The sequence below is a fragment of the Dromiciops gliroides genome, chromosome 4, assembly GCF_019393635.1.
Source record: "Dromiciops gliroides isolate mDroGli1 chromosome 4, mDroGli1.pri, whole genome shotgun sequence".
NCBI classification, from domain to species: Eukaryota; Metazoa; Chordata; class Mammalia; order Microbiotheria; family Microbiotheriidae; genus Dromiciops; species Dromiciops gliroides.
In genome coordinates this window covers 338,456,157-338,471,267 of record NC_057864.1, presented here as the reverse complement: position 1 = coordinate 338,471,267, position 15,111 = coordinate 338,456,157, and the positions used below count along the sequence as shown (strand labels likewise).

Genomic DNA, 15,111 nt, shown 5'->3' with positions numbered 1-15,111 from the left:
ATAATGGCTCTAAAGCCGGAAAAGACCTCAAAGGTCTAATCAAACCCCTTCATAGGGACACTGAGACGCAGGAAGTTTAAGTGACTTAACCAAAGTCACACAGAAACACCAGAGACAGATTTTGAGTCAATTCTACTTTATTGGAGGGAACATCTGCAGCTCCACTATCAGAGATTCATTTGAGGACAGTCCTACATCCAGGCTCCAAAAATCAATTAATTACATAAGTGCAGAATGGCAATTTATGCAAAAAAGTCCTGGGATTTTTAATAGAATACAGTTAAACAGAAGCCAACAGTGTGAGTCATGTGTATTACAAATACATTTTCAGCTTCCTGCCTTAGAAACTGCTAGTGCCTGGGCATAGGTCTCACTGCACATTATTCAATTACTAGGAACCAGTGACACAGGCAGACCTAAAGTATTTTAGAGCTGGAAGGTAACTCATCTAATCTAGGCGTCCTTAACCATGTTTGTGTCATGGAAAGTTTTTGCAGTCTGCTGAAGCCAAAAGAACCCCTCAGAATGTTTTTTTAGCTGAATAAGATAAAATACATAAGATTACAAAGGAAACCCCAAGTGGTTCACAAAGATTTGGACACAACTGGAATAACTGGCCAACAACAAACTCTACCTAAGGAAACTTTCTCTGACAGTATGTGTCGGTACCTGCTATGCTATTTGGAATCTTAGAGACTTGCCTAGAGCACTGTGAAGTGACTGGTTCTCAGTCACTGTTAGGATATGTCAGTGACAGGCAAGTCACTTAACCCTCATTGCCCCGCCCACCCACCCCCCCACAAAAAAAAAAGGAAAAAAGAAAACAAGTTCATAGATCCCACATTAAAAGCCCCTGAATTCTAGCCCAATCCTTTATTTTATAAATGAGGAAACTGACACCTGAATTAAACAACTTGCCCCAAATAACATTTAGTGGGTAGCAGAAATAGGACTAAAACCTCAGTTTTGTGATTCCTGGGTTGGTTGCCTTTTCACTACAACTCTGTGTCTCTTCAGAGTTCTTTTTTTCTATTCCACCAACAATCCACTGTCCTTTCTAGAAGTTTTCACCTGGTAGTTGACATTGCAACTACTGGATCCAGTTTTAAAGATGCCCCAAATTGGTCAGTAACATTTATTCAGTCTGCTATGTGTTAACACTGGGCTAAATGCTTGGGATACAAAGCATTTGGAAATCTACTTGGGAAAGAGTTGAGCCAGATGAAACTACCTGCTGTGAATTAGCAGCCTGTCTGGGTCCTCAGATATGGTCCTGAATGAATGAGGACCTACTAATATGAGAACTGAATTCCCCTCCTTAGTGAGACCTGAATTCATTGAACTTCCACAATCTTCTTTTCCATCAGGAATTTGTCATCTCCGACATTACAATATTATTAGTATTACTGGCATCATTTTTCTTATGCCTTTCTATCCGTACTGCATATTAATATGTACTTGTTAGTTTTCAAAATGCTTTATAAAAGTACAATTTTCATTCACTCATTCACTATGTCATTTGAACCTCAAAACAATCTTCTGAGTATTATTCCCACTTTACAGATGAAAAAATTGAAACACAAGGATTATTAGGTGAATTGCCTAAGAGTTCTGGGTTAAATCACAATTTCACCCTCTCTCTTAATCTCCCATTCCATGTGTTCACTACTCTTCAAACAAAACTGATCAAAATGAACAACTGTGGAATAAAAGGAACTACAGCTCCTTTACAAAGAGAAAGAAAATTGTTGCCAAAATGAACATACACTTAGTTAAATGAAATCAATACTATATAAGGAATCTAGATTTCCAGTTTAAAATGTTTACCCACTGCTGTGAGAAAAATGCACAATCAGGAAAAGCACTTTTAATATTTCTAAAGGGCTGAATTAAAATTTCAGCTGTAAACTTCATTACTGTAATTAGATTTTTTTAAATGCATATTTATTAAACATCTATTCAAATGATGTGTTCACAATTATTCATGAGTTATTTCTGTGTTACACTGATTGTAAGAAAGTATAAACAGTGGCCACTGACCAGAAATATCCTGCTACATTGAGAGATTCTATGGTAAGGTCATAGGCAACTTGTTTATACTCTATTATGTCCTAATCAGATCTCAAAGATAAATGTTAAAGCTGTTTTTTATAAAATGGAAACAGATCAATGACCCAAAAAGTCAGACTTACCATAGACATTCAAGACCTAGGTTTGGTTCACTGATGAATAAACAAAGTATAGAAAAGAAGAAAATCAAATCATAATTAAACTCTTCAGAAAGACAACATAAGCCATCATCAAGGAATACATCGCAAGATGATTTACCTTCATTTATGGAAGGCTGATTTTAGGGGCCTTAAAAGGTGCTTTTGATTTAAAAAGAAAAATTATGAAAATTGGAGCTGAATGCCTGCTGGTTCCCATTCTCTCCCTTTAGAAGTTAGTTAATCTTGAGTATTCCATGTGTATAAAGCTGCAAGTGGAAGGAAAAAAAAACAAAAAACAAAAAACCCCAGCACCTTAAATTTCAAGACAACACATTGGTAAATACTGCCTTAAAATATGAAGAAAGCTATTTCAAAGTAATTAAAGATACAATCAGGCATCTTAAGTAACCCCTTAATGTTCAGCTTGTCCTACATTGTCCTACATGGGATCTGCTTGTTATCCAAAGACAAAAGAAAACAGTAAATTTAGCTTCTGGTTATAATGCTATATTCCTTTAAATGTCAGGGTTTTTATATTCTTTTCCCATATTCAAAGTAAGCACATATTTATTTTCTATTTTATCAGGGTAATAAATCCATTTTTGTTATATTCCACTGTTTAGATTTTATGATAGAAATGAGCGGCAAAGTAGCTCTGTAAGATCACAGACTGAGAACTGGAAGTCATCTCAGAGGTTATCTAGTACAGGGATTCTTCATCTTTTTTGTGCCATGGACTCCTCTTTCAGTGGACCCCTTCTCAGAATGTTTTTAAATGTTAAAATAATCAGGATTACAAAAGAAACCAGTAATGTTGAAACATGATTGTAAAAAAAAAAATTTTAAGAAATTTTCAGACCCCCAGGTTGGAAATCCCTGAGATAGTTTGTTCTCTCATTTTACAGATGAGGAAACTGAGGCCCAAACGGTTAAATGTCATGACCAAAGTCATATGGGTAGTAAAAAGCCACGTGGGAATTTAAAACCACATCCTCTGACCCCAAATCCAACACTCTTTTCACTACAAAAACAGCAAGTAAAATAAGGCAAGGAAATAAAGTGAATTTCTCTTTGAAGTTCCTAATAATGACCGAATTGTTTAAGGTTACATAGGTGATAGAAAACAGCATTAACTGTGATTTTTTAAAGCACACTTGTTATTGCAGCCATTTCTCAGGATAATTGTTCAAAAGATTAAAACTTCAGATTTTGAACAAAAGAATATCCATTCTTAGGGACTTTTATTCAAGTTGGCAGCCAGACTGTACACAGTTAATAACTTGTACTTTGGTCATCTCATTTCTAAAAAAGATGTGATTATCTTATGCTGGTTAAGTGAAATGCCCTCACTGAACTTTTAGGGAAGACACCCCAGATGGAAGGTTAGACTTGTCTGTGATAAAATATAAATTCTGAATGTCTTTATCAACAGCAAGTAATAATAGTCTATAAAAGCTTGAAGGAGCTTCAGTTTTACCAAGCAGAGGGTGTACTCTTTAAGAGGAACTCACAGACCTTGATTGTACTGTGAATACTTGAAGGAGATGTAGTAAAGAAATATATTGGGGCGGCTAGGTGGCACAGTGGATAAAGCATCAGCCCTGGATTCAGGAGTTCCGGAGTTCAAATCCGGCCTCAGACACTTAACACTTACTAGCTGTGTGACCCTGGGCAAGTCACTTAACCCCATTGCCCCCATTAAAAAAAAAAAGAAATATATTGTTCTAAAAAATTAAATTTTAAAAATGAAAGAAATATATTGTTCGAGGAAGACGCTAGCTGGTTAGGGATGTGGGTAGGTAGTGCTTAGGGGCTAAAAGAGGCCAAATAACCAAGGGGTGGGGAAGACAGGGAAAAGAGGAAGGGAGAGTGAAAACTGGAATAGGCAGCAATGCAATGAAAAGGAATAATGAGAACAATTTGGAACTATGCCCAAAGGGCTATGAAATTGTGCATACCCTTTGACCCAGAAATACCACTATTAGGTCTGTATCCTAAAGATCAAAGAAAAGGGAAAAGGACCTATATGAACAAAAAATATTTACAGTAGCTCTTTTTGTGGTGGCAAAGGATTGGAAATTGAAGGGATATCTATCAATTGGGAAATGGATGAATAATTTATGATATATATTTGTGATGAAATACTACTATACTATGTGCTATAAGAAATGATGAGCATGATGCTTTCAGAAAAACCTGGGAAGACTTACATGAACTGATGCAAAGTGTAATGGACAAAACCAGGAGAGCACTGTACAGAGCAACAGCAATATTGTACAATGACCAATTGTGAATGACTTAGCTACTCTGATCAATACAATGATCTGGGGCAGCTAGGTGGCGCAGTGGATAGAGCACTGGCCCTGGAGTCAGGAGTACCTGAGTTCAAATTCGGCCTCAGACACTTAACACTTACTAGCTGTGTGACCCTGAGCAAGTCACTTAACCCCAACTGCCTCACTAAAAAAAAAAAAAAATACAATGATCCAAGACAATTCCAAAGAACTGATGATGAAAATGCCCAAAGGAAGAACTGACAGAGTCTGAATGCAGACTGAAACATACTTTTTAAACTTTCTTCATTATTCTTATATTTTTTAGCCTGTATTTCCTTTCACAACACAGCTAATATGGAAATGTTTTACAGGACTGCACATGATTAACCTCTATCAAATTGTTTTCCTTCTCAAGTAAGAAGGAGAGGAGGGAAAAAAGGAGGGAGAGAATTTGGAACTCAAATTTTATTTATTTATTTATTTATTTTAGTGAGGCAGCTAGTAAGTGTTAAGTGTCTGAGGCCGCATTTTAATTCAGGTACTCCTGAATCCAGGGCCGGTACTTTATCCACTGCACCACCTAGCCGCCCCCTGGAACTCAAAATTTTAAAAGACAAATGTTAAAAATTTTTGCTTACATGTAATTGAGAATGGAGGAGACATTTGAAAGCTGTAAGACAAATACAGGACAGCAGGTCCAAAGTACATAAATGAAAGGTCAGTATGTTTTACAGCAGTCTAAGTCAGAGGGAGAAAATAAAAATAAGAGAATATACAGGAATCTCTTAAGGCAGAGATAAAGGCCTCTGACAAAGGCCAGAGAGACAAACCGATGTGTTAATTCAGTTCTGAATATTAAGGAATAATTTCTACATAGTCATACCCTAACTACAATGTTTATTAAGAGCATACAAACCCCTGGTGAAACACTCACACAAAAGGAAACAGAGAGTCATATTCTGCCTCGCCAGGACAACTGGGTCCCTATCTTGGTCTGGTTCTGAGAAACAAAACTAGGAAATCAAGCTTCAATCTGACAGAATCTTAAAATCTGATAATTTTTTATCATTAGGAAGGTCTCAGGAATTTTGTACATAATTGAAATTTTATCCTAAATAAAAATGATCCCTTGATTAACTGCAACCCAGGAAATCTGTTCTGTCCAGACTATAGACCTGTTGGGAATGGCCTGAGGGAAGTAGGGTCTATGATTTTACAAGAAGACAAAGGGAACTCTAGCCTTTGACAAAGGTAATCTAGGGTAAGCAGACCCCAGGCACCTTTGAATATAGTCATGAATGGGCTAAGTAAGGATAAACACAGGGGTACATAGAATTCCTTTGGTGTCAGGGGGCACATATAAAGGGGATCATTAGCCCTTTCAGAAGTTTGTGTCTACCTGTCACCCCTCCTCCCACAGAGGCAAGGAGCTTAATTTCACTAGGCTACCACAATAAACTTGAAAAGTGGTAAGCTCTCTAACTCTCTAGGTTTATTCTACAACTGAATGACCATCTGTCAGAGATGTTGTATAGGGTCTTCCAATATAGAGCAGGAGGATCTCTCAGCTCCAGCACTCAAAGTCTTCCAAAACAAAGAACATAAAGTTCACTGGCTGTAAGGGCAAATCACTCTATTGTAAGCCAATTCACTTCTAGGCTCCTGAAGTTCATTCTAAAAAAAATTCTTCTCTTGAGCACTGACTCTGACCTTTGTCCCTTTGCTTTATCTCACCACCACTGCACCCCCAGGGCCTACTTGGACTGTAGTAAGGAGCTTGCTTAATAAACCCTAGACCACTATGATAGGCTCCCACAAAAGTTCCAGAGTTTGAAGTAAATGACATTTGAGAAAGAACGTTTGAATGGAGAGATTTAATGTCATTGGGTGAAAAGAGACAGGCACACCATGAGACCACTCAATCTGAAACTCTATAGCTTCTATGGCATCTGATAAATGGGCTCAAAGGGCAGCTAGGTGGTACAGTGGATAAAGTGCCAGGCCTAAAGTCAAAAAGACTCATCTTCATGAGTTCAAATCTGGCTTCAGACACTTACTAGCTGTGTGACCTTGGGCAAGTCACTTAACCCTGTTTTGCCTCACTTTCCTCATCTATAAAATCAGCTGGAGAAGGAAATGGCAAACCTCTCCAGTATCTTTGTCAAGAGAACCCAAAATGGGGTCATGAAGAGTCAGACACGACTGAACAACCACAGGGTCAAGGAGATGTTATTCATCAGTATAAGAAAAAATTAACTAATACTAGTCAAAATAATATATCATCTAGCATAGTACCTTGTTCATAGGTGGCCAGCTTATTGATGATTACTAAGATGATTAACAAAAGATGATATAATAATTAACTTATTATACTTATTACATAAGCAAATAAAAACTTATTAAATTTTATTTCCCTCACACAAACCTAATATTCATGGGGTGAGAAAGGGAAGTATTCTGTTTTCAAACATTTATTTTTCTTTACATGGAAGGAAAAATACAAAAATTGCTGAGGTTGTACTAATGATCAAAAGTTAACACCTCAAATTCTGTCTGATTTAAGCCTAGTTTCTTAGCAAAAAAGAGAGACAGCTGGGGAAAGTATAGGGAATAGAGTAGATTTCCACATAATCTGGCTTTCTCTTTAGTGTCAGGACTAGATTCTTAGTCAGTATGCAGTTTGCTATAACCCCTAAGCTCTCTTCTGTATATGTGTATAGTTCATCATTGCCCAGTTTGAAAAATGGAATTTGGAATGTGGTATTTTCTAAGAGATTTCAAATTATTCCAACTGGCCAATTAAGAAAGAGGTTTGGATAATCAACATTCAAAGACTTAATTTGAAATCCTAAATTTCCCACAATTTCCCAGCCAAATGGCATTTGCCTTCAACCCTTTCCTTTGACTATTCCCTTCTTTTTTTTGACAAATAGTTCATTCTCATTAACCTGTGAGAAAAGAAAAAGTCTTGTTAAAAAACAAGCTAAAGCATAAAAAATGTGTAGGAGACTAACATGAAAAGTGAAAGCACCAAGATTAAGAAAAGGAAAGATTAAAATGTAGAGAAAAATGAAATTAAAATATGGGTTCCTATCACAAAATACAACTTTTCCTCTATTTTTTGTTTTTGGGTGTTTTTTCTTTTGCAGGGCAATGAGGGTTAAGTGACTTGCCCAGGGTCACACAGCTAGTAAGTGTCATGTGTCTGAGGTCAAATTTGAACTCAGGTCCTCCTGCATCCAGGGCCAGTTCTCTGTCCACTGCACCACCTAGCTGCCCCCCTTTTCCTTTATTTTTAAACATCTTATGATTTTAAATGCAAAATTAAATGTTAACCAATTTTTATACACATCAACTCTCAAAAATTCATACTAAGAAATTAACTATGATTTGGTTGTAGTGGAAAATTACAGAAATTATTCATAAAACCAAATTTCCTATTATAATGTTTCAAAAATAGTTATGTAGAAACACAAACAGATGTCTACTGGCCAGACAATGATGTGTGGCAGGATATTGCTATAAATATTAGTCCATTGCAAACTGCATTTGGACTATAAACTGGTCCCAGAAAACTGAGTAGGAAAAAGGAAGCTGGATTGCATTCAATAAATCATAAAATGCTCTCGACAACCCCGAAGTATTCTTCAAAGCAAAAACTCATCTTTTAAATAATATTCTTCTACTGGATCTATATGGCTGCAAATATATGACACAATAACATATGAGTAGGTGAAATTGTGGGTAGCCTGAAGAACAACGGAAAGGAAAAGGTAAGGAAAAATGGTTTAAGCAGTAGGTAGCATAAAAGACATCATCTAGAAAATGTCTAATCAGAAGAGGAGAGATGCCTCAGTCACATGGTGAGAACGATAAAGAATGGAGATATTATGCAAATAAAGCAGCTAAAATGTTCATAATCTTTGATGCAGAGATGACACTGCTGGGTACATGCCTCAAGAAAATCACTGACAAAAAGAAAGCCTCCACACAAACCAAAATACTTGTATAAAGTACTTTTTGTGAAACGTTTTGTGGTAAAAAAATTATTTGTGGTAAAGATATATATATATATATATCTCGGAAGTTTTAGCTGAATCATTTGAGAGTTGAGAGCATGATACTAAAGTGGCTTTTGAAGGACCTCCCTTTTGGGGAGGAAACTGCGACAAACTTCCAGGATGCCAGCTTAAAATGGCTTTTAAATTTAGCCGTGGTGGCACACGCGGTTGGTGTTTGCCTTTGGGTGTGCTGGTGGGCAGTTTGGGATTCGGTGAGTTTTATAAAGGAAAATAGACTAAGCTTAGATCTAAGATTATTCATTTGTATTTCTACTTCCCTATTTCCCTAATTGGTATCACCTTTTGTTGTCTAACTAATTCCCAAGCAATAAAAACTAATCCCGCACAGATTAAAGCTCAGAGGCTTCTTTTTCTTAGTGGTCTGGGAGATATATATATATATATATATATATATATATATATATATATATATATATATATATATATATATATATATATATATATGGAAAAAGTTAAAAGGGGGAGTTTAATGCTTATATATCCAATTTTGAATCTCACAGTTTCTACTTTGAGGAAATGAAGTAGATGCTTGTAGATTGATGAACACCTAAACAAATTGTACTTGAATGTAATGGAATATTATATTGTGCTATAAAAAAGGTAAAAATAATGAATACAAGGAAGCAAGGAAAGACTTACATGAACTGAGTAAAGAGAAGTAAGCAAAGCAATGAAAGTAACATATACAATGACTACCATGTAAATGAAAGAATAACCACAAAAACACCAAAAATGCGTGTTGTGGGGGCAGCTAGGTGGTGCAGTGGAAAAATCACTGGCCCTGGATTCAGGAGGACCTGAGTTCAAATCCGGCTCAGACACTTACTAGCTGTGTGACCCTGGGCAAGTCACTTAATCCTCATTGCACTGCCCCAAAAAAACAAACAAACAAAAAAAATGAATATTGTACTTTCTACACTGTTGGTGAAGCTGTGAATTGGTCCAGCCATTATGGAAAGCAATTTGAACCTATGCCCCTAAAGTCATTAAATTAGGCATACCTTCTGATACAACTATTGGGCTTATACCCTAAAGAAATCAAAGAAAGAAAAATAGGACATATTTGTATAAAAATATTTATAGCTTCCCTTTTCTTTTTTTTCTTTTTTTTTTAGGGAGGCAATTAGGGTTAAGTGACTTGCCCAGGGTCACACCCTTTTCTTTTTTAATAAAAGTATTTTATTATTTTTCAGTTACATGTAGAGATAGTTTTCAACATTTGTTTTTATAAGATGTCTAGTTTCAAATTTTTCTCCCTCCCTCTCCCCCCTCCCCAAGACAGCAAAAAATCTGATATAGGTTATATATGTACAATCACATTAAACACATTTCTGCTTTAGTCATGCTGTGAAAGAAGAATCAGAGCAAAAAGGAAAAACCTCAAAAAACATAGAAATAGTATGGTTCAATCTGCATCTAGATTCCATAGTTCTTCTTTTCTGGATTTGGAGAGCATCTTCCATAATAAGTCCTTTGGAACTATCTTGGACCACTGTATCACTAAGAAGAGTCAAGTCTATCACAGTTAATCAACACACAATGTTGTTGACACTATGTCCAATGTTCTCCTGGTTCTGCTTATCTCACTAAGCATTAGTTCATGTAAGTCCTTCCAGGTTTCCCTGAAATCTGCCTGCTCATCCTTTCTTACAGCACAATAGTACTCCATTACATTCATATACCACAACTGGTTCAGCCATTCCCCAATTGATGGAAATCCCCTCAATTTCCAATTCCTTACCACCACAAAAAGAGCAGCTATAAATATTTTTGTACATGTGGGTCCTTTTCCCTTTTTTATGATTTCTTTGGGATAAAGACCTAATAGTGGTATTGCTGGGTCAAAGGGTATGCACATCTAGCTGCTCTTTTCATTGTAGTCCAAAATGGGAAACCAGGGAGTGCCCACCTATTGATGAATAGCTAAACAAATTATGGTAGATAAGTGCAAATGGAATATTATGGTGCCACAAGAAATGATGAAATTGACATATTCAGAGGAAATGGGGAAGACCTCTGAAATAATGCAGATTCAAGTGAGAAGTAGGAAAACAATTTAGACAATGACAACATCATTATGGAGAAAAACAACTTTGAAAAACTGGATAACTAATCAATGCAATGATAACCCACAAGTCCAAAGGACTGAAGATGAAACATACCACCCACCTCTTGCCAATGAAAATGAAACACACATTTTTGGAAATTAATAATGTGGGAATTTGTTTTGCCCAGCTATATATATATATATATATATTTGTTATAAGGGTTTTCTTTTTCTTTAAAAACAAAAATTATTCATGGTGGGGGCGGGGGAGAAATAGTATAGAGAGAATACTTGCTTGTAAAAATAATGAATTAATTTTTGTGTGTGTGAGGTAATTGGGGTTAAGTGACTTGCCCAAGGTCACACAGCTAGTAAGTGTCAAGTATCTGAGGCCGGATTTAAACTCAGGTCTACCTGAATCCAAGGAAGGTGCTCTATCCACTGCGCCACTTAGCTATCCCTGAATTAATTTTTCTTTCCTTTTTTTTTTTTTTTTGCAGGGCAATGGGGGTTAAGTGACTTGCCCAGGGTCACACAGCTAGTAAGTGTCAAGTGTCTGAGGCTGGATTTGAACTCAGGTACTCCTGAATCCAGGGCCGGCACTTTAACCACTGCACCATCTAGCTGCCCCCGAATTAATTTTTAAAGAAAAAATTAATGTTGCAAAATTTCAAGGAAAAGGTTGGCCTTAAAGAACAGATATGAGAAAAAACCTCCTCCCACTCCTTTGCAGAGGTAAAGGGGAAGGGGATAGTCTGCAGGTGTGGAACATATTTTGTATATATGTGTGTATGTGTATAATGATAGGTTTTTTTCAATGTACTGATCAGTTCTGCTGGGGGTTTTTTTCCCCTTTAAAAAAATTTGTTATAAGAAATGGCTTTCTAAATGGGAGAGATACAGGGGGAAATGTAGGTGATGTAAAAACAAAAGATATGTTTTGAAAATAATAAGTAATGAATATAATAATGGAAAATTAATGCTACACTGGTACCCATCGCATCTTTTAAAAGACTACCTATAGGAAGGCCTTAAATGAATCAGGTAAAATTCACTTTTATACAAATATAAACACTAGGGACAGCTAGGTGGTGCAGTGGATAAAGCACTGGCCCTGGATTCATGAGGCCCTGAGTTCAAATCCACTTGACACTTACTAGCTGTGTGACCCTGGGCAAGTCACTTAACCCTCATTGCCCCACCCAAAACAAATTTTATGTGTGTGTGTGTGTGTGTGTGTGTGTGTGTGAAGAAAGTGGCAGTTTTTGTGTTTCCTTTTAAAGGCTAGGTAGGAATTGAACATATAAAGTGGAAAGAGAGAATACTGCAGACAGAGGCAAAGGTGGGAAAGCATGAAACATGTTTGGAGGACAAAACATAGTCTGGCTGAAATATGTGGCAGGAAATACTATAAAAAAAGGTTAGAAGCAAAAGATATCCAGCATGGATGTTTGAGTCTAACTTAGGAGGGAGCAGCATGAAGAGAAAGATTTTTGAACAGAGACTAGAACAGACAAAATGGTAAAGCTGAATCTGACCATTCTGGATGAGAGATGGAGGATGAAGGGTAGAGAGTGGAGAACCTTTTAGGAACAAAGACCCTTGGTCCAGGTGGGTAGTGGTGAAGAGGGTATTAGGGTGGTGGCAATAGCAACAAGGAGCAAATTAATTCAATAATACCACTAAGGTAGAGAAGTTAAGCTGCTTATGCATGCAACCAAGAAAATTTAATTCATTTCAATTCAACAAGCATTTCCAAGCATAAGTGCAAAGACAAAAAGAAGGCAGATTTTATTTTCAAGAAGCTTACATCCTACTGGCCAAGAAATATAGATGAAAGAGCCTGAACTGGGAGTCAGTGACACTGGAGAGAATAAGTGCTGAGCTTTGGGTTGGGAGACCCCTGTTCAATTCTACATTAGGGCACTTACAAGCTGGGTGACTGTGGACAAGTCATTAGCTTCTCAGAGTCCCCACTGGGACATTTGTAAAACGAGGACAATACTAATAGCACTACTTGCCTAACAAGATTATAGTGAGAAAAGCATTTTATAAAAATCTTAAAGCACACATAAACTTAAATTTCTGGATTTGCTCAAATCCTGGCTCTGTCACTTAATTATCTGTATGGCCTTAGTCAAGTCACTCCTCCTTTCTTTTTTCTTTCATTTTTTGCCACAACTCTATACCTCAGTTCCTCCTCTGCAAAATGAGAGAGTTGGTCTAGATGACCTCTAAAGCTCCTTCCAACTCCCAAACTATGATGCTAGGACTGCAGGCAAGTCATTTAGCCAGGTACCTCAGTTTCCTCACTGTTACTAAGTGGAAAAGAGACCATACATATCTAAGGTCCCTTCTAGCTCTGAAAATTCTATAATTCTATGCTTCTAACAAGAATCAATTCAATAAACATTTACTGAGTGCTTATTATGCGCCACCTACTACGGTAAATGATGGGACTAGAAAGACAAAAACAAAACATTTCTTGACTTCAAGGAACTAACACTTGACCAAATAAAGGGTTGGGGGTGGGGTGGGGTCAGAACAATATGTACACAAACAAATACAAAAGCCAGAAAAAAACAAAAATAATTTCAATAGTAGGAAGAACATTAACAACTATAGGGGAAAAGCTCCAAACAGGAGGAAGAACGTGAGCCTTGTTTTGAAGGAATAACACACTGCATCGATATAGAAGAAATAACAGTCTGTGTGTTAGAACAAGGGAGCAGAAAGTGATTTCTAGAGAAGGCTGCATAAATACATGTTTGCTCCCTGTGACATGGCAGATAAAAACAAGAAAAAAGAGGGGGCATCTAGGTGGCGCAGTGAATAAAGCACTGGCCCTGGATTCAGGAGGACCTGAGTTCAAATCTGGCCTCAGACACTTGACACTTACTAGCTATGTGACCCTGAGCAAGTCACTTAACCCTCATTGCCCAGCAAAAAAAAAGGAAAGAAAAAGAAAAAAAGGGGGGAAATGGTTTTAAAGGGAAAGAAATAAACAAGCATCATATTTATCAAGGATTGGGATGGGGATGAGGAAAAATATAAACTTCTAGAATGGGGGGAAGCCTGTTTCCCATAACTTTGTTATCGACATTTTTAATTTCCTTTTATTCTTCCTGCACCATTTGGTTAATATTGGCCTCACCTGGCCAAAACCTGTCTCCTGGGATGTAGAGCCCTAAACAATTTAGGCAAGTATCTAAATGCCTAACTGGACTTAGAGCCTTAATTTGCTCTTAAGAAGCCAGAGGAAGAATATCAACTGTCCCTTACTCCTCTTCAAATGTGTAAATCCTCCTCCTCCATCTGCCTATTTGTGAATCCTCTAAATGAAGTTGAATCTGTATCCTGACTTAGTTTACCTATAGAGTTTATTAGATGAACTTTGTTTCTTTAAGGGATGTAGGAGATTGTGACCGTTTAAGTCTGTTCAACTTTTTTGACACTGAAGGAAGTATGGGATTATAGAACTATTGTTTCTTTAACTTTTAAGGCCTAAAAGGAATGTAGAAGATTTCAATATATAAATGAATCATTTCTCTGCCACTTTGACTGCATCTTGTCAATAAGAAACCTTGTGATTGTTCGGGTGTTCTCACCTTATGCCCAATCATTATAATAAAACCTAGGTGTTGTTTTTAACCTCCCTAATTTCTGTGTTGTGGTAAATACGTAGACTTGGCAGCAGTTACCCACTACATGAACGCAGAGAGGAGACATTTCTCTCATAACAACTTTCATGATGGTAACTGCAATCCCAAAGCATTTTAGCAAGGATCAAGCTGACTTGAGCCCAGAAAACACCCTCGAGTCCTCCCGGTGGTGATGAGAAATAATCAACTTATAGAGAAGAGGGAAGAGTGTCTCCCTTCACTTCATGACCATAATTGACACCCCAAAGCATCCTAGCAAGGATCAAGTTGACTTGGACATCTGAGCCCACTCAGATGGTGCCCTCCATAACTAGGTAAGAACACGGCTACCGGTCCCTAATTTAAGGTATTGATCTGTACAGGAGTATGATTCCCAAAAAATCACTGGGGCCTGCAACTTGATTGACGGCCAGCAGTGACCGTGACATTGATCTTGACCATGACAGTGACCGTGACCCGGGTCACGCCTCCAGTCCCGAGGTTTCCCCATCTCCCATCACCCAAGGAAGATGAGGCTGCTCATCTCGCCCCCTCAGGAATCCGACCTCGGGGACGTCCACTTTCCCGCAGACCACAGCCTCCGAGGGGGTCAAGAAACAAAACGGGGCTGAGCCCCGGCCCTCGCAAGGACAGACAGGGCACTGCCATCCATCCTGGCTCCGCCTCCCTGGGGCTCCGTCACTGACCTTTCCGAGGGGGTCTCCCGGGGGCGGCCGCAGGGACGGAGGCGGCGGCTACAGCTGCCCGAACCCCCCACAAGGCGCATCTGCCCCGCACCCGGCTCTGCACCAGGGGCCGTAGAGTAACCCAGGGCGACAGGGAGACCGCCATCTT

The 15,111-nt window shown here is 37.9% G+C and overlaps 1 protein-coding gene across 1 annotated transcript in view; it reads right to left on the bottom strand.

The window, feature by feature from the left end:
• The window catches only part of AFG1L (AFG1 like ATPase), a 198,013-nt gene extending 182,902 nt beyond the window's left edge, over positions 1–15,111 (bottom strand). Inside the window, exon 1 of the mRNA XM_043999572.1 lies at positions 14,964–15,111. Coding sequence (XP_043855507.1) covers positions 14,964–15,108 — 145 coding nt within the window. The 5' untranslated portion in view covers positions 15,109–15,111. The remainder of the gene's footprint in view (positions 1–14,963) is intronic.